The 20,626-nt window shown below is 30.3% G+C and overlaps 1 protein-coding gene across 2 annotated transcripts in view; it reads left to right on the top strand.

The window, feature by feature from the left end:
- Positions 1-497: 497 nt before the first annotated feature.
- LOC129987996 (mitochondrial glutamate carrier 1-like) overlaps positions 498-20,626 on the top strand; it is a 44,961-nt gene continuing 24,832 nt past the window's right edge. Inside the window, exon 1 of one of the 2 annotated variants that reach the window (XM_056096061.1) lies at positions 498-743. In XM_056096061.1, the coding sequence (XP_055952036.1) occupies positions 721-743 (23 nt within the window). In that variant the 5' untranslated portion in view covers positions 498-720. The remainder of the gene's footprint in view (positions 744-20,626) is intronic. The other variant, XM_056096062.1, reaches the window with a different exon arrangement.

The following is a 20,626-nucleotide window of genomic DNA, read 5'->3' as shown; positions in this document are numbered from 1 at the left end:
GAAAATGCTCCAAGATAAATTACTAAGGCTTAGAAATCGAAGATTCCAAGGAATTTCGGAAGATTGGGAGCTCCATGGGAATTAAAATTTGAATTTTAAGTTTAAAAATATTTTCGGTTTGGTTTTTATGGACTATTATCGTTAAAATAATATATTTTTCTTATGTGCACAAGAAATTCAGGTTTCCTTGCTTGACATCATATCATACTAGAGCCGAGGAGTCTGTTCAAATGAAGGATCTCCTTTTTAAGGATTGCTGGTCGCCCTCATCACATAGTGAATAGTGAAATTGTGTCCGAAGATTAATGAAATGAATTTAAGAAACATTTGTAGTAAAATTGCTGACGTTTTTGCTTTTACTAAGTCGGGTTGTTTGATATTGATTATAAATAATAAAAACTATTTATAGATACTGAAGAAAAGTGAACTGAACTGAACTGTCAAAAATTTTGTCTGCTTACAATTAAACACTTTTGGTATTTAGCTTTAGTTTTACCCATCAGTCGTTCATTTCGTTTCCAATTTCTGTTACGGCTGCAAGCGGCTGTTTACTGTTCCGCAGTTCTGCTGCCTCGATTTTCACATCGCTGTCAAAAAGTTAATTTACTATCCGCGTGGTTTTACTCGCGTCTGTGATAATCGGAGAAAACCACCTTATACTGTGTAAACAAGACAATCTTTGTATTTTTCATACTTCTGATTCATTCCTAAAACTTCAAAATGGTAGCGAAAGCTGACTTTCCGTAAGTAATTTATATTTATTTGGATTATAAATAAAATTTTAAATGGCTTTTAAAATAAAATATAAGTAAAAAGAATTTAAAAAATAATATATATTTTAAATATATATGATTGCACGTTTTAGAAAAGCAAATTTTTATTAAAATTTTCTCTTAAGATCAATTAATTGTTGTACAGATTATTAAGTAATAACAATATTATAATCAAATTTTTTTGCATTTGTATGATTAAATAAAATAACCATGCATCACTATAAAATTAATACTACAATTCCTCTAGCTCAATCACTGTTAATAAAAATTTCTGTAATATTTAATGATTTTTAGTTATGTCTGCATAATTAATTTTTTATTTGTATGTCTTTACTGATGCATTTTTAAAATCTAAAAAAAATAATCTAAATCAGAATTTTTTATGCTATTTTTATTACAGAATTCGTATGCTGTCTGATTTTACCATTTATCAACTCTTGTTCATGTGTGCTTATTGATATTTTTATACTCACTTATAGTGATTAAAATGTATATTGTGATTAGAATTTTAATCACAGATTTATTTTAAATAGATAGGATGCTTCAGTAATAGGATTAGTTAATTTGATAATTTTTCTTTCCTACTTAACATGTTGATTCTTTATATTATCAAGAATCTAAGACTTGCAGACAACTCAAAATTTTTTGCAGAACAGTTAATCTCTTTAATCTTGAAAATGGTTTTGACATTGTAGTCTTATTTTAAAGTGTTTGAATACAAATTTATTATTTGTTCTGGTTAAACATAATATTTGATACTGAGAGAGAAGTGAAGTCTGCATAAAAATTTAAACTTTTTAGATTTTTAGAACTATAAAAAAATTAATAACAGTTTTATCATTTTCATTTATGGTAGATTATTATTATTAGAATTTTTTTTTTTCTATTAAAAACATCAGGCTCAGATTTTTGTTTTCATTTTTAAATTTCTTTTTTTTTTTAAATATAATTGGAGATAACAAATATTCCCTCCCATTCATTTAAATCTTTTCTTCGGATGCTATTCTTACAAAATATGATTTTAAATTACATTTTTCTGTTTTTATAAATTGAATGTTATTCCTATCAGTATCTGAGAACTTTCCAGAAAGCAAACCTATTTATGTATATTATTATATAGATAGTTTTATAGATTTGTTTTCTTTCTGAAGGGAGTTGTATATTTTATGAATTGTTACAAAAAATTAAGGATTTGTAAATAATTTTTTTCAAAGAAATATTATTAAACTTTTAATTATTTTGTTTCTTTGTATAATTTTAAATCACTAAAACAATTTATAGATAAAGTCAAATGTTATTAAAATTTATGTTTCTAATAATTCTTTAAACACACACGTTGATTTATTTTTTTGTAAAAAAAGAGTCTGCATTGATTACTTTATTTATTTATTTTTTAATTCTACTGAAATGCCTTATTTTCTTCCATCATTTATTTCTTTTAGTTTTTACAAGAATCAAACTTAACTCAAATCTTTACCTATCATTAACTTTGCGTTAAAACTTGTGTGATCATCATAGTTCTTTTAAAATAAATTCTTAAAATGAATAAATGTGCATTAACCCATTTTGGAACTAAAGTTTAATAATAGTGGGGAAAAAATCTGTTTCATCTGAAGGAGGGATAAATTTTTTTTGTTGTTTGGAAAATGTTTAATCTTTATTCAAAACTAATTAGATTGAGATCTTTTTGATGATATATTAATTGTTGTAATAAATTTAAATGTATAAAAATCTTCATTTAAACTATTATTTATTGAAAAAAATCAATTTGATTTTTTTTGTATCGATTTCAGACTCCTTAATGAATTGTAGAAAAAGGGAGGGAAAAAAGTTTCTTTTGGAGCAAATATTGTATTTCTTGCTTAAAATGTTAAATATATTTTGAACAGTCGTAAAAAAAATCTTTATATGTTATAGAGGGAGAAAAAAATATAAAGAACTTTTAATATGAATGAGATGTTTTGATTTAATGATAAAACAAGTTTTTTTGTGACTATTGAGTTTGCTTTTTATGCATATTTAAACTTAATCATTTAAGTCTTAGAAGCCTACGTATATCCATAATCTAAAACAGTGATTCTGAAAATGTAAAGCTTACATTTATTTCCTTACATCTACTTTACTTCCAACATTATTTCATAATGACAGTTTAAAATTTTACAGGAAATAATCATACTTTATTTCCATTCTTCATACATTTCTTTCTTTATATGGCTTGCACAGTAAAAAACATCTACTTTGGACATTTAACTTTTAGACCGAACAGAATGCCTTACTGTTTCTGAATAAATTATTAATTTAAACTCAAGGGCATATTTAGCTATTTTATTTTATTTACTCTAGATGGTAATAGAGTAATATCAGTAAAATCAAAAGATCACAGCTTTCATGTCTTGAAATCTAATAATTTATGATATAAAAGTTTGCACTTCAGCTTAAACTGTCAATCCAGTTGTTTTAATTTAATTGCTTCTGTAAAAATTCTGAAAGATCAAAAGAATAAAATTTAATGAAGTAATTAGTATCATTTCTAACATCTCTTGATTGTGCAATCCTAGTGGTTTTATCTTTAAAATTGTTACTTTTTCTAATTACATAATTATAAATTTAATTGAAAAAAGTTTCTGATTATATTTAATTAAAAAAATGTAGTAGAATTGTTAATTTACTGCATTTTTCTCCCCTTAAAAGGTTATATTAAAAGGTGATGTATCTTGAATCCATTAAAGTGTTAAATGAACAAATAAGTTTAATCTTCTAAAATCCCCCCCCCCCAAACTTTTTTTTCATACTTATTTTATGAAAAATCAGTTTCTTTATGCATTTTTTCCTTTATTCCAATCCTAGTTTTAATTTATTATTTGATGGAATAGCTTATTTTTTTAAATTATGTTCTTTGTTGTCTTTATCCTCTGGATACAGCATTGAATTTAGTTCGCTGCTTTTTAAATTTTACTTATAAAATATTACTTTTCTGAACAACTCAAAATAGAGCAGTGAAAATATTTAAAGAAAATCATTTTCATCATGTCAAATCAATGTATCAATATTTCTATTTTTTGTTCTATTTTCTGAATCAATTCAGACTTTCAGAATACTCAATTGTTCAATGATCAAAGCAGTTCCGATGTTTCATTGTTCCAGTTTCATTAGGCGGGTTTTGGATCATCAGTTACAATATCATTCTTATACTGAGTAATCAGTTGCCCTTCTTTGACATTGCTTATTGCAATAATCGAAATTTTATTGATGTTCACTCATAATCTTTTGCCGACATTCGAAACGGCTTATCTCGAGATCGTTATCGCTCGTAAAAGTAATGCAGTACATCGGGATTTAAGAGACAGCGAATGCTTATCCGTGTATTTATTTTACAGTCGAGCCCTCTGATTTTATCTAAAGCGATAATTTTGCAAAGCTTATCAAACTTTTTTATTCGTTTATATCTGATTAGGAAGAACATTATTTTGGATTTTAGATAAGAATTTTGTAACGTCATCTTGCGATTTGTTGATTTGTCGTAAAAGCGGATTTTTATCAATGTGTTAACTACTTAATGGATTGCATAAAATTTTGAACCAAAAAAAAACAATCGTAATTTAACAAAAGTCGCTTGTTAACGGGCATTTTGTTCTTGAAACTTTAATAATGTTCATTTTCAGTGAGCTTAAAAAAATTAACATTTTCTTTATTTACCGACGATTTTATACCACCTACGTCTATGTATCATTTCTTTTAATAACATCTGCCTTTTAAATGTCAATTTATATATTAAGAAGCAAATTTCGATATTTATTTTTGTTTAGTGAATTAATTTAGTGAATCTGATAAGACATAATTGTAACTGGTTGTCTTTAACTTACAATTTTTGCTTAGTGCATTTACAGCATACTGATAATGAATACAAGAAATTATCAGTCGTTTTCAGAGAATTCTTATTTCTGAAATATCATATGTTACTGAAAATCAGGAGTTTTCGAGAAATATGGATAATCTACTTTTAAGGCCGGAATCTTCCAGTTAATATTCTCTTTACGTACTAAATTCTAATTAGAAGAATTAACATTTGCTAACTATAATCTCTGATTCCATAGGGCATTTGATTAATCGCGATTGCTCCCCCCCCCCTTATACGTATTTAACAAAGCTGCTGTTCGTGAAGAATATTTAAATTTTTGAATGAATCTGAAAATAAAATATTTGCACGAAACTGGATGATATTATTTTTGTTAACTCTACAAATTATTTCCAATTCCATTATCTAACGAAAGAAATTAAATTTGGTTTATTGATATCTTTTCCTCCTATCAGTTGATCGCATTTAGCGATCTGATAGTTTGTCGGGAATATTGATTGCACTTAATTAAATATCTCATGCGCAATTTATTGTTCATGATTCCCTCTAGAAAATATTTTTTAAGCTTCAGATAGTAACATATATTAAAGATGTGTTATTTTAATAGCCTTGTTCTTGCTCAACTTATTGTGCATAAAACCCATCGTAATGCAATAAAATTTTATGACATAGAGTTATTAAAAGCATAACTATTCGGACAGTCTATCTTCTGATTTTTGCAAAACTGTAACCATTTTCTTATTAACCTTATAAATTACACAGGCATAAAATAGAATTCTATCCTTTTAGCTTTAAACAGTGGAAGAGAATCACACTTTTTAGTATTTAATGAAAATGGTTAGATTTCAATATATCTATGAAATATATTAATAAATTATACCAATCTTAAGTAAGAAAAAGTTTGAAAACGAAACTAAAATGAAAACGAAACAAAACAGTTTCGAAATCGCAACTAAAATTTATAACCTATTTAAACTAAAACCAAAAAAGAACTTCATAGTATTTAGAGAGCGCAATTGCAGCTACTTCTAAAACACAGATGAATTGATACAAAAGTATTAGAATCAAGTTAATAGGAAAAACAAAAAATCAAATAAAAATTAAACCAAAAAAATTATAAAAAATATATAAAAAGAATCCGGCCTGAAGACTTTTTCAAGGGTCACCCTCAGGCAGGGATTCAAAGAAAGGGATTTTTTCTGTGAGGAAATACAGACATTGTCTAATAATGATTCCTCGTGACCCGAAAATCCCCTGAAATTATGCTCAAGAGATATACCATTTTAACAGAAAGGAAATACAAAACAACAAATTAGAAGAAATTAACCACAACAAAGTAAAAATACAATAACAAAAATAACAATAAAAACAAAAAATAGCACTAAAATTAAAAATTAAAAACGAAAAGGCCAGTACATACCATCAACAGTCAAGGAAACTTTAAACAATAATTGTGATTCCCTGTTTTTAAAAAACTAACGGTAAATTATGTAAACAGATGTAGGCTCCCAGCGCCATCTATTGAGTGATCCAATATGCAAGGAAAGTTCTATTTTTATTTAAGCCAAAGGATTAATCCCAAACCATTTGATCCTGTTAACCCCCTTTGATCCTGTTAACTTGTGAGAAAATTAGATTTGTGAAAATTTTAGAGTTTAGATTGGAATGAGTAGATTGGAAGGGTGACCCTTGAAAAAGTCATCAGGCCGGATTCTTTTTTTATATTTTTTATAATTTTTTTGGTTTAATTTTTATTTGATTTTTTTTTTGTTTTTCCTATTAACTTGATTCTAATACTTTTGTTTAATAAATTATACAATATATATAATATAATATTAAAAAAATTGCTAAAATGCAAGACAATTTTGCACGATCATTGAATTGGTTTCTGTAAAAAGACAATTCTTTTATACTTTAAAATGGTGTAACAAGTCAGTTTTGTTCAACAATATTTTTTGGATTTATCCTACAAGAACACCAAAGTTTCATTTAATCTTTTAATTAAATTAAAATTTTAATATATCGCTCTTAGATGCATGCCACCAATCTTCAAATATTGGTTCCAATTTTGGTAGATAAATGAAATGGCTGCCCAATAAAGCACCAATGCACTCATACATTCTCTATAAAATTACTAGTATATTATTATTAGTATTGGTAGAGACTAATATACCTTAGTTAGAGATTTTAATTAATTTAAATGTTAATTTTTGTATTTTAGATGTGAAAACTTTTTAAGGAATGAGATGATTCATTCGGAAATTCTCATATCATTGTTTCAATGCCAAGTTTCAGACGCGGAACTTCTTCGTAATAGTTGGCATTTCTCCATTTTGGTCACATCGATGACTGAGGCATCGAAGTTACTTTCGGAATACCGCAGTATGTAGGAAAAAAATGAACTTCCTGAAAGTTTAACTTAGAAGTCTAGACGGCGAAAATGTGGTTCGTTAATCCCCAACTGTGTCGAGGTTTCTACAGCACAAAGTAGGAATTATGGAGGCAAAGAGAACTTCATGCAAATTTAATGTTTAAAATAAATGAAGGATGTGCTTTTTAGGGCGGGGTGAATGGAATCCTCCGTACTTTTGTTCTGTCCTTGCTTAAAAGTGGGGCGAAGAACTTTTAGAGTGTGTTCTTGGAAATTTGAAACAGCAAGACATTCATGGCTTTCAAGTTTGACTATATGCGAAATTTTCAATTTTTTTTTTTTTTTTTGGAAAGATTTGCTTGCAAATTTGTTTGTATTAATATCTGCTGAAAACAAAAGCTATTTTGGAGTAAATGTTTCATTCCGGTATCTGGCAACTTTCCATGCATACGCCTGTTTCGATCTAACTTAATTGGATATTCTTTTAAAAAATATTCCTGGACAAAGAATTGAATGGAGATTTTGTATTCAACGCTGGTATTTTCTCGCATTTTCATAGGTTTTGAAAATTATAGTTAGAATTTTTTTTAGTGAAATTTAATCGAAATATATTTGCAGAACGTTTTAATACATTGATATACTAATTTATTAACCTCTTATTTAAATGACACACTCTATTTGAGACAATTATTATTACTTCAAGACATATAAGTTCTCAAGTAATTTTTGTCTTCTAATTGCTATTTTGATAGTAAACATTAAATTAAATATGCTTTTTCTCTCTACATTTGTAATTTGATGCATGAATCATACATATCATTGTAGTCTAGATGACTTAAACTTAGCATTAGAACTGCATACGAAAGTCATTTTGTCTAAATGAGACGTTTGGAAAATTCTGGCAATATAGCTTTTGATCAATTACTGAAATTTTTTTGAGCAAAGGTGAAATAAATCTACTTATTTCGGTTATATCAATAAAGATCTACGATTTAAGATTTTGAGAACTGGAAAATGCTCGTAATGAAGTTCTCCATTTCATACAATAATATGTTCAACAGGGAACGGAAGAATACAAAAACACTGAGAGAGACCTCTTCCACATTCTCCGGTTCCAATTGTCGGAAAAAAAAAGGAGGGGGAGGGAGCTCTGACGTTTTGCCATGAACTGGGAGAAAGGAATGCTTTCATGTTAAAATTAGTTGATGAAATTTTTTAATGGTGAAATTGCCTAGAAATCTAATCTAGAAAGAGTCAATTTATGGAAAGTCATTTTCACATGTCAGATGTAACTGTGAATTCTATCTGACATCTAAAAGAGCATCATCATAAAATGGAAGAAGAAAAAAAAAAAAAAAAAAAGATCATCAGGAGAAAAGTATGTGACGTCACTATGCAATCATGGTGACGGTTACGTTTATTTTTCTCCTGCAAATGCATAAAGGATTCAAACGTAAAATTGATAAGCGCAGTTGAAAACCAAACCGACTTGATTAAATATGACAGAAAGCCTAATTTAGTTTTTTTTCTTCTTATGTATTAAGAGGTAAATGCTAAAATTGGTCTGTGGAAATCGTATTTATTGTTCTTAAAAGAATGTTTTTTGATTAATTAAGATTCGATTAATAAGATTAATTAAGATTTTGATTAATACACTCAAATGCCATATATTTTGTTTCACATTTTTAATCGATGCGCTTTTTTCAGTAGTCATATTTTTCTGCCAAGTTTTTATATGTCTCTTCGTCAGATTGACTGCTGCATTTGTATCTTCCTTATTGAAACTTATCAAAATGATTCAATGTTTCAAAACAATTATAAACTGCTGAAAATGTTGCTGTCGCCGAGCAGTTAAACTTGAACTATGTTATGCAGAAAAAAAAAAAAAAATGCAATAATATATTCTGCTCGTGTTTGATTTACAGATTAATTTTGCGACTGAAAAAAATCGAACGTTATCATGATTGAACTGTAGATAATGTCACGAGTGAGAGCATGTGAAATTTTGTCATTTTTTGTCAAAATTTTGTCAAAAATGAGATAAAAATAAAAAAATCGGCATGAGTGGTCTTCTCGAAACTTTCTCACGTACTCTTTAATAAAGATGTTATTCTCCTCCCTCTAACTTAAAAAAAAAAAAATTTAGATCTTTGGCAATAGTGTGAAAGACACGAATGTTTTGATTTTCATATGCATGAGCGCATTGTGCTTCGTAGTATCATAAAGAAACCAAAAATGCATTTTGAATTCCTTTTTGTCAACATTTTACACACACAGAATTACGATTTTAGTAGTCTTTTCGATCAGAGCTCAAGATGCCGAGACACAACCACCATTTTCGCTACAAAATCACGGATCAAATTTTACTATTCTAAGCTGTTTCGTGTTTGGGTTATTGTGTTTGCATACACGCGAACGTAAAGACCGATAAACAGTCAACCCTCTGACAAATTTAGTTCGAAATTTGACTTAAATCTGCAATTTAAATGTTAAAGTTGTGTGCTAAATTTTATTTATCAAGTTCTTTATTTGTCATAGTTACTGTGTTCCTTACTGTTTGACAGACAGACTAAATTCTTTCAAAATTTGATAGAAATTTATAAATTTGAATTAAAAGCCCGCGTACCAAATCCGTCCTTCTAACTCAAATCGCTTTTGAGTTATAGTGTTCTCGGACCGAATGACAGAATTCTAAAAAAATGTGTTTTTCGGCATTGGAGAGGTCTCAAATGTGGAGAATCATCAAAATCAGGAGTTCGAATTTTTTGATTATATCAGTATTTTCTCGTTGTATATTTCGTACATGAAATAGTGAGACAGGGAGTTGGTGTGGGAAAATTCTCGAGTTGACAGTTTTGGTTCCTCTCCATGCGATTCCTTTTAGTTACAAGATAGATACAAAAATAACAAATTTTCTAATTAACTTCAAGACTTTTTGTCTGCAGGTGGCGGCGGAGATGGGAGCGAAAATAAACGAACCCGGAAGTGAAGTGGGAGCATTCTTAGCGGTTGCTCGACTCATTTCGTTTCGAACCGCCTTTTATCACTTTGTATGCCCTCGAATGAAGAACTTTGCGTGAAATGATTAACCAGCATTCTTATCTTTCAATAACACGCATAACAACACAAACAAAAGCAGTTTTTTTACTTTCTCGTATACGTAGTAAAGAAAAAGTATAGTTATCGTCAAAAAATTCGAATTCGAGGTTTTGACGAATCTTCACGTTTTAGACCTTCCTGAGTTCGAAAAACACTTTTTTTGGAAATGCCCGTCTGTCTGTGACAAAGAGAACGCTTTTAGTTATATGGATGAAATTTAGTACACTGTCAACAATAAATTGATTTCTATTAAATTGTGACCAAAATCCGTTCAGAGGAAATCTGCTTGTCCGGCTGTTCGAATGGGCCGCGGTGGCCTGGTAGTAAGGTCTCGGCTTCGGAACCGGAGGGTTTCAGGTTCGTGACCCGATTCCACCGAAGAACCGTCGTGTAAGGGGGTCTGTTGCACGTTAAATCCGTCATGACCAAACGTCCTCCCGCTGGTGTGGTATGGTATGGAGAGGGGGGTGCCAGCTCAGGTGTCGTCCTCGTTATCTGACCGTGGTTCAAAATTACAAAGTCCGTCCCTAAATAACCCTAGTGCTGCTTCAAACGGGACATTAATATAACCAAACCAAACCGGCCGTTCGTATATAAATTAATATATTAACTATAAAACGAAAAGAGCTATACGGATAAAATTTGGTACACAGATTTAACATTTATAGTGTAAACACCAGTTAAATTTTGAGCCAAATCCAACGAGAGTGTGACTATCTGTTGTACGTACGGAAAGACTTGAACGCGTAATTCAAAAACGTAATATCTTTGATATATGAAATTTTGTTTGGAATTTTGCGATTACAAATTTAGTTTTGCGTCAGATTTTTGCTTCAGTCGGTGTGGAAAAATGTGTCGAAATTGCGATGTAATGAATTCGATTTTCGAATACTATTATTCGCATGCCAAGGATTCATCGCCAAGGATCCATCACCAAGTATCACATGATAGTTTCAGTAAAAATACTGAATTCATGCTAAAAACTAATATTTCGTATCTATCGCATGCCAATTCCATACAAGGCATTTTCTGGGATAATACCTTTATTAGAAAGTACGCGAGAAATTTTGGTAAGACCACTGTAGCCTACTCTGCAGTTTCTTCTATGCTCCTCACACTAATCCTTATTTGATTATACGCATGCGTTATTAAGCATTATATAATCAAATATAAACAAATGCGATGTAGAAATGTATCGGTATTTTTTATTTATGAAATATAAAAATAATGCCTTAAAATTAGCATCATTTTCAATAATATTCACCAAGTGGTACTTATCATTAATTTTTCTACAGAATAATACATTTATAGTTGCAATATAATATATATTCCAACTGTAAATGTATTATCCTGCATTTCATTATTTATTATGGAAGGATGAAGACGATGGCAGTTCTATTTGATGATAAAATATCATACTGTTTTAGTGTCCTTAACGATAAACCGGCCCTGTGCTTCTCTTAGTTTTTTGCTTGTGATTAAATAGGCTTATCTTCAAAGGTTAACCTTTAAAACTTTTGCAATCACCAAAAATCCTAAATATTTTCTTCTTAGAGAAAACAACAACAACAACACTGGGAATGTTTTCTTTCTCAACTTGCATGATAACACAGTATCGCTCGTTTTGTGTTTTTATTATGATATGGGAAAAAAAAAAAAAAAAAAAAAACGAGCATGTGTTTTGAATATTTTTTATTGGATAGTTATTTCCAAAATTAAATGCTCATTTGATATATTGACAAGACCGTACATCAATTAACATTTGTCTGAAATGTTGCTTTTTGGAGATCTCGCATCCTAGTACTCACGAATATGCAGAATGATAGGCGGTCAGTCAATAGACAGATTAATTCTTAAATTTGAAAAACAAATCTACAATTTTGATGTTAAATTGATTTATTTTAAATCGTATTTCATTTATCTATTTTTGATTAATATTTTATTATTGTGTAGCAGACTAAATCATTATAAAGTGTTTCTTCAGAGACGGTTCGTAGAGATTCATTAAAAATGTTGAAGTGTGATGTTTTTTTAACGGTTACAACGCTTAATGTACGCTATTGAAGTTGTGTTATATTTGCGAATTTAATGCATTCTACATCTGTTAAAATATTATTGCCATGAATCAGTGTGTTAACTGTTTTAAGTTAGGAGATGTAGGTTACAGTGGAGATATCATTCCTTTCTTATTTATTTGTTGGTTCAAACCCTATTCACCTTTAGTTTTAAATATTGGGTGAATAATAAATAAACTAAACTCGCAATTTTTAAGCCAAGTCGCGGAGCCTTCTTCTATGAGGCTTGGACTTCCGAAAAAGAAAAAAAAAAATTCTATCTATATGTAAGAAACGCTAACGTATGGCAGTAGTCAAATATAAACAAATCGCCATGCGAACGTAACGATTTTTATAACTTCATTAATTCAATACTTCACTAATTAATAGAGCCTGAAAATAGTATTAGGAATGCCCAGGAGAGGGCTCGCCCCCTTCCCAAAATAACCCTTTAGTAGAGGAAACAAGATGTAAAAGAAATCAAAAACTAGCCGTCAAACAGAAAGTTAAATCGAGTTCGAAAATTGGCTTCGTCGTCGTGAAATGGGCAATCGTTATGTCTTAACTACATAAAACTGGTGACCATATCTTCCCAAACTATTATTTTACATGAATAGTATTTGCATTATCTTAAAATGTAAAAAATTTGCTTGTACTGAAAAGGGCCATTATACGAGCTAGTGAAGAAAACGAGACTATTAAAATCTGGACAGACTGTCTTTCAAGTTTGCTAGCAGTACAAGATCCCCTTTGTCCTCATCAACTTGTCCGAGACATCCAGTCCCTACTCCTCCTAAACCCAAATATTCTCTTAAGATGGATCAAAGCACATTCTGGTTATCGGGGTAATGGAGAAGCGGATATTCTAGCAAAAGCAGCCATTATCGAAGTTGTATCAATGGAAGCTCCAAAACCTCGGTGTCACCTTAAACAGCGTCTTCAGAAAATATTTATAAAAAAATGGCAAAATCTTTGGGATGATGAAACACTGGTCGTTCTGTTTATAAAGTCATCAAAACAGTAAAATGACAACCACTCTCCGGGACTCGTGAAGAAATCCTGTTTGTCACAGGACATGGTCCATTCCTTTCATTTCTTCACCGGTTCCATTTATCAGAAGGTGACTATTGTTCTTGTGGAGAAATCGGCGATCCCATCCATTTTGCGACATCTTGCCCTTTTTACTCTTTCATGGCACCTCCGAAAACCCTCATCCTCGCTAGAAAGTCTTTGGTACAAAAGAGTCCTTAATAATTCTTCCAAAAAACGAATCATAAACATTGTTAGATTCCTAATTGATCATGGAGAACTGCTTCAGTTAGATTGACCTATCAATATTTTGGGGCACCATTGAATACACCTAGCATTTTATTCATAATTTATTCTTTAAACCCCTTCATGTAACTAATTTTTATAATTCCTTTCTATTTTCACTAATACTGTACATTATAATGTTCATTCATCCAGTTTTTTTGTACTCAAGATATTTTTCATTCTAGTTTTTATCATTTCTTGTTATGCTGTATATATAGTATGTATTTTGTCATTTGTTTGTATCTTTCCTATTAATTGTTGTGTAATTTTTTTTGATAAAGTCCACCTACATCTATACCAAGCCGGAAAGGGGCCATATGAACTCTAAAAACGGAGGTGTGGCGTTAAATGTTAAAAACTTAAAAAATTACCTTTTTAAGGATATAAATTAATTTACAATCTTTTTTCATTTTTAAATTATTTTTTAATATTCCTTACATAATAATGTTATGTTTAAATTCAAACTTATCCATCAAAACATACGATTGCGTGCTTCGACCAATTTTAAAATTCAAAAAATATTGCTTTTCTTAGATATCAAATCTAAAATATTTTCACTTCTGCTTTTGTTTCAAAATATTTGCATCTCTAATTTCTATTCACAATAAGTAATTTGTAATAGATTGATTCAATTAAATTGATGTTTTTCGATCATACTAAATAACAAAGCGAAATTTTAAAAAAATGCATTTATCATTAATCCCTTAACGTTTGTAAAGTCTATAATCTGAACGGACAAGCTGGTTGCCAAAGGCCGCTATTAATATATATAATATTACATTTTGGATTCTTTCCATTTTTATTAAGAAAAGCTAAACATTTAAAAGCAGTTTTCCAGAATCAAATGTTTTTTTAGAACACAAAAGGATGAAATATTAAAAATTTACGTTTAACAAACAAAACACATTCACGGTTCTGGAAAATGAAATTTGTTTTTCTCCCGAGACTTGAATTTCCGAAAAAGTATTTATTACTTAGGATCGTTTCCATTTTTGTTTTATGGAACAGCTGAAAAAATAAAGGCAGTTTTATTTCAGAATCAAATGTTATTTTAAGAAGAAATCAATTTTATGATGAAGTGTTGAAATGTTAATAAAGCTTTAAAAACAGTGGAAGTGCAATAAACAAACTCAGCTCACAATTCGAGAAAATGAAATTTGTTTCTTTTCTGAGACCCGAATTACCGAAAAAAAAATGTTGTTTAGGGTTGTATCCATTTTTATTTTAGAAAATAAATATAGAGGTAATATATTTTATGAAATTTAAATCCTCCTTTTTTATTTAAATAAAGAAGAAATAAATGTTAGGAAAAAAGTTGTGAAATGTCTTCCTTAAATTGATATATTACTTGTTCTCAATAAAAGCTAGAACATATGATTCCATGGTTAATCTAAACGGCAAAAATATTTTAGATAGAAATTTATGATTCCCCCCCCCCCTTTTTTTTAGTAAAACTTGCGTGACTTTGATTTTCTATTGATTTATACTCTTGCCTATAAAATGACATTCAACAATGACATTAATATTTGCTGTCATTACAGTCATCCTGTTTTATGAAATATCTGCTTTAGTGAAGAGTTACGGGAAAGAGCTGTTAATCAAGATAGATGAAAAGCTTTGCAGAATATTTTTTTTTCGGTAGTCCCCCCCCCCTCACGCAGAACTGCATGATCAGTTTATCAGTACTTTTAATATCACAATTCTTATCAATTTAACTTGATTTATCGTAAAATATGAAAAGCGAAAGAATAGAATCCTGGCGTTTTCGGTCAATTAGTATTCGAGACAAGGAAGTTAAAGAGGACTGCTTGTGTTCTTCGGTAATAAGGAAGTCATTTATAATTTGTGATATAATTTTTCTTTGCTGTAAGACGCATCTTCTCATTTGGTGTTCATAAAAATCAAACCTAATTTTTCTAAATTTTATTACAATGAATATCATGCATGATTCTTGTAGGAATACCACCTGTTGCAACGGTTCTTCAGATACGATTTTTGTAATATTTCAGCACATGCTCTCTGACCCATTGTTTCTGGAACCAAAAAGTACTTGTTGAAATTTTTTTATGTGAATATATAAGATGATCGGTGAAGACTTTTTAAGTACTTTAAATTCAAAGCAACGTCTCATACAGCCAAAAAAGTAACTTGTGTGTATATTCATTGAAATAAGTTACACCGTCTCTAGTGGTGAAATAAAGAAATAATAAAAAAATAAAGGAGATCGGCCAAAAAAGGCAGTTAGAAAAATACACATTATATCTTAATAAAAAGATAGAAAAAAAGTTTTACGGAGTTATCTGTAAAGTCGATATTTGCGATTAAAATTATGTCCTTGACTTGAAAAAAGGTTCTTTCAAACTAGAAAAATATGTTCTCCGGTATTCCCCCGTTCTGATAAGGAAATAATTAATGAAGGTGAGAATAATGGACCCGGATATTTAAGAAATCTCTGGATAAACGAGATCTCACTCCGGCCAGCTGAAAGAATTTTTTTCCCCCACTTGTTGATATTTTTTATGCTTTCCTGATATAATTTAAGAATCTATTATCCAATTACCGATATTTATATTTGAATATTATTATTTATAATATTTTTATGTCGAATAGCATGAAAAGAATTTGGAAAATTGAAAAATTATCTATTTAATAATATAAGTTTAGTTGCTGAGTCTGTCTTGGATTTTCACTATACTTTGAAACTATGATAAAATGCACGCAAACAATGCTTTTTAATATTTTCATTGAACGTTAATGTTGCTCACTTATATGTAAAATCATTTGTGGGGATTTTTGTAAAAAAGTTGTGGAAGATACGCTATTATTTAGAAAAATCCTCATTGATGGATTTAGTCCAAAATTTCATTCACATAATCTGTATTAATACAGTGATCACATGCCAGATTTCACCATTTCAGTTCTTTTTCTTTATCTTGTTCTCTGTTCATTTTTCTGTCACTTTATTTACTGGTTTTTATGTATTTAAAACTTTTATTGTTTAACATAAAATGACCTCTTATTAGATTTATTATTTTTTAAATCATCATTTATTTTCTGTTCCATAAATATTTCTAATTTATGAATTTATTTCTTATTTAGTTTATATTCATTGTGTATAAGTTTCTGTATATGTTGTGCCTTTATGCTGTGGGATGTGTGTTGACGCGGCCAGTCATTGTCTCCTGAACTGCTAATGCTAGGTCGGGATTTTTTGATTGGATATTCCAAGTTGCGCATGATGTATTGGGCATGCTTACGCATAAGAGCAGGCATTATTTTGAATCATGTATTTCTGTATTAGAGGAAATTTAAAATGTTGAAATCCTTTTAGATCTCGAGGATTTTACCTGCAGTTCGAGAAAATTAAAACGATAACAATCTGTCTTTCAAAATAACAGAATTTGAAGAAATTATAAATGCGCTTCATGAAATCAAATAAATCATGTAAGTTATGCATTGCTAGATGTATATAATGAATCATTCAAAAAAGACTTATGTAAATCATAATTGTTCAGAATTTTAAAGGCTAATAATTTATCGTTTTCTCGTGTTATTCATAGTTCCATTTTCTCTTCAATTACTTCTACTATTTTTAAACCAACTGGAAAGCGATCTTTATGAATCTTCCGTGATGTCATTACATATTTTGAATCCAGATATGCAAACGATGCCATCGTTTGATTCGTAGATTTTTCTCTTATCGTTTCGTCGTGAAGGAAAACTGGTTTCCTTAAGTAAGTAGTTGACAGAGATGGATACATTTGCTTGTTTACAGCTGCTTCGGATTATGTAATAAACGTAGAATATGCTGTAGGAGGAAAAGGTCGTAATTGATTACGATGTTGGCCTTTACCTTCATTGACAGGTGAGAGTGGATTGATATTAGAATTATACGGGAGAGATTCTTTTTTTTATTTTCTTTAATTAGAATTCGCTTTATCCGTTTTAATCTTAAGTTATTACTTAGTTGCTGACATAAGGAACAAGGCGAATGTTGTCTTGTTCATTATTTTAAAGAATTAGCAATGGTGTCGATACATTTGAAGAGAATGTATACAAATAATTCTTCTATATAATATTTCATCAAACATTTATTTATTTATCAAAAGAAATTGCACCATATGCAGAGAAACCTTCAGTTAAAGGAAATGAACACACACACACACACACACACACACACACACACACACACACACACGCACACACAGAGAGAGAGAGAGAGAGAGAGAGAGATTCTTAAAACTTTTAAATGTGCATTAGGAATTTAAAAATTTTAGACATTTGATTTAAAATACAGCAAACAAACATATAAAAATATCAAGTTAAAAAAAAACTTGTTTAATCTTTTATACAATTTTTATAATGAGAATTTATCCGCATAATTGCATTTTACAAATACATTCCGAAATAAGGTGTTGCCTCTAAACGTTCTGGCAATCAATCATATATAATAAATTATTTTTGATTTATTTCTAATACCATCATAAACTGATGTTTTAATATTTCTTGCCATCCTATATTCTTTCTGTTCTCCGGATTAGTTATGAACAAAATCTTGTAGGAGTTGTAACCCAGATCCATCCATAACTTAACATTCTGATTTTCTCTATAGACACGTCTGCTTCTCGAAATCAGATTTTTGAATATCGATTGTACTAGGACACCATGAATCGATTATTCACGCCTTCTATAAATACTTTTGGAACATGGCTCATTTTCATCGGAGTACTTTGTGAGGAGAAAACGTACTTTGCTAGATGTCTAACAAATATCAAGAGCAGGGTTCATCATATTACATTTGACAAAAGAATGTCCACCTCGGTTTTAAAATTCGAACTGCGCTTTATTGCCTGGTGTTCGTCTAGCCAATATTAGTATAATACTACGAAGTCAGGTTAACTTGAGAATCTATTTATAAAGTTAACATACATGTCACAGAAATAGCTCTTATTATTCGTTGTTTAGTGGCAACATTGAAACGTAAGCAAATCATTACACGAACATTCCGAACTGTTTTATTGAATGTTTTTACAGTTGTGGTTGATTCAATATTTCGCTAACGAATGGGGTTGTGGAATATTGTTTGAAATTCTTTGGTCAGAGCTGGCATTCAATTAAATCAAAGGAAGCAAGATGTAAAAGAAATAGGCGTCATATAAAATGTTTACCAAGATTTAAAATAAGTCGCCAAATAGATAATCGCTATGATTTAACTATTCCATATTAATCGCTTACAAAGTCTGTCATCTGGTGGTCGCCAAAGTCATCTAGTTCTGATGAAATATTTTTGCTTAAATAAAAGTAGCTCACTACTGAATAACTGAAAAGCATACGAAAATCCTCAGAATTTTGCTTTTCTTATATAAATTAAAAGGTACCGAACTTTTCATGTATCACTTTGATTTTTCTGTTTTGTTGTTTATTCAGCGTAATAATCATGTCGAGGTTTTTAAATTCAAAATAGTTTGGTTTCGATGAATATGGGATTTCAGCAACGTTTCATTGGAAAATTGAATTCTCGTCATTGAGTTATCGACATACAAAAATTCTGTTAGAAATAAAATTCCTTAATAAAACTTTTCTTTGTCATAAAAAAAGAAAAACATTTCAACTAGAACACTAGGCCACAATTTCTGTGTCCGCCCTTAGAGCTGTAAAATTGATTGATTTAACAAACCGAAAATAGTTCTTAGTCATAAGTAAAATTAGTCATTACAAAACAAAGAAGTATAGCTGTGAAAGAGTATAAATATGCTTTGTTTTAAATCGCTATAAGAATAGGAAGGAAATTCTGACTGGGATTGTTTGAAACCTCTCGATCCTTGATTTACTAACTCGCTACCTTTACCTAAATCAGAACCTCCACACGTGCACGCTCCTGACCCATTGTCTTCGACATTCTTTGTTGTTCTTAATCTAAATCTTCTGAGCCAAGTCGGAAAACGAGACTTCGGAAATAGCACGAGAGGCGGGAAATCTAAACCGACTTGGCGTCTTGGCCTTTGCTCCAAGCGCATCTTCCGATTGTGCGCTTAGGGGTCAAGAGCATTCTGGTTGAAAAAGTACAAAAAGGAAGTGAGAGTCTTAGTCACCTGCCATCCCACATGGGCGCGTCCCAACCTGTGGAAGAGACGCCTCTTCTCCAGAAATATCTTTCGGCGAAAGATGGTGTGTTTCTCGTCAACGCAGAGATGTATGCCCTACTTACAAGAAAAACTGAAATGGTTTCTTAAAGCAGTTTATTTCAGCGTAGTCTTTCGTCAGAATGTGCGACAGCTGCAATTTGTTTCATCTGCGCTTTCTTTTAGAAAACGTTTTTCATCTGGAATGATGAAATATTTCGCAAGTGAAACACTGTTTCGCGAAAAGGCAATTTGTTTTATTTTGGTTTTTAAAAGTTCAGAGACTTGTTGTTGTAATATTTTTTACTGTATTTATTGGCTCAAAAGTATGGAAGCAAACAATAATCGTGTTTGCTTAACTTTTTGAGGCAGACGATTTTGAAGAAAATAAAAATTCAAGTTGCACAGTTTTTAATACAATAAAACGTTCATTTCGAATATTAATTAGAACAAAAATATTAATTAGAAATTGTGGGGGTGTGGGATGATTCCTCCACTTAATATGTTCAGGGCTTCAAGAAAAGCTACGCCATTTTTAACAAGAATAAGAATATAATTATTTTATACAAGAACAAAAATTTAAAAAAGATTAACAGAAGTTGAAGTAGCTTTTTCAAGCTGTGAAAGAAATTCTATTGCCGGCCAGATTACATGGTGGGTAGTGAAACACTAGTACCCACAAAATTATATTAAATTTTTTGTTAACAAATTAATTTCTAATTATTATTCTAATTGCATTCTAATTAATATTAAAAAAAATTAGGGGCCAGGAGAGCCTGATTGGCAGGGCGTTGGATTCGCGTCCCTTGGGTTGCGAGTTCGAACCCCGCCGGCCGAAGACTCCCCGCGTGTGTGGTGGCTGGTATGGTATAAATCTGTCGTGGTCACGAAGTCCTCTATGTCGAGAGTAATACCACTGGGAGTACTGGATAAGGGGTGATTGTTCTCTGATTCAGGTCTAAATTACGATCTGTGGATGAGTGAATGAAATGCATGAATGAAGTCCACCACGTAAAAAGAGTTGTGATGAGTGTGTA

Source organism: Argiope bruennichi, chromosome 10 (genome assembly GCF_947563725.1).
Source record: "Argiope bruennichi chromosome 10, qqArgBrue1.1, whole genome shotgun sequence".
NCBI classification, from domain to species: Eukaryota; Metazoa; Arthropoda; class Arachnida; order Araneae; family Araneidae; genus Argiope; species Argiope bruennichi.
Note: the sequence above shows the minus strand (reverse complement) of the source record. Positions and strands in the feature narration are given on the sequence as shown.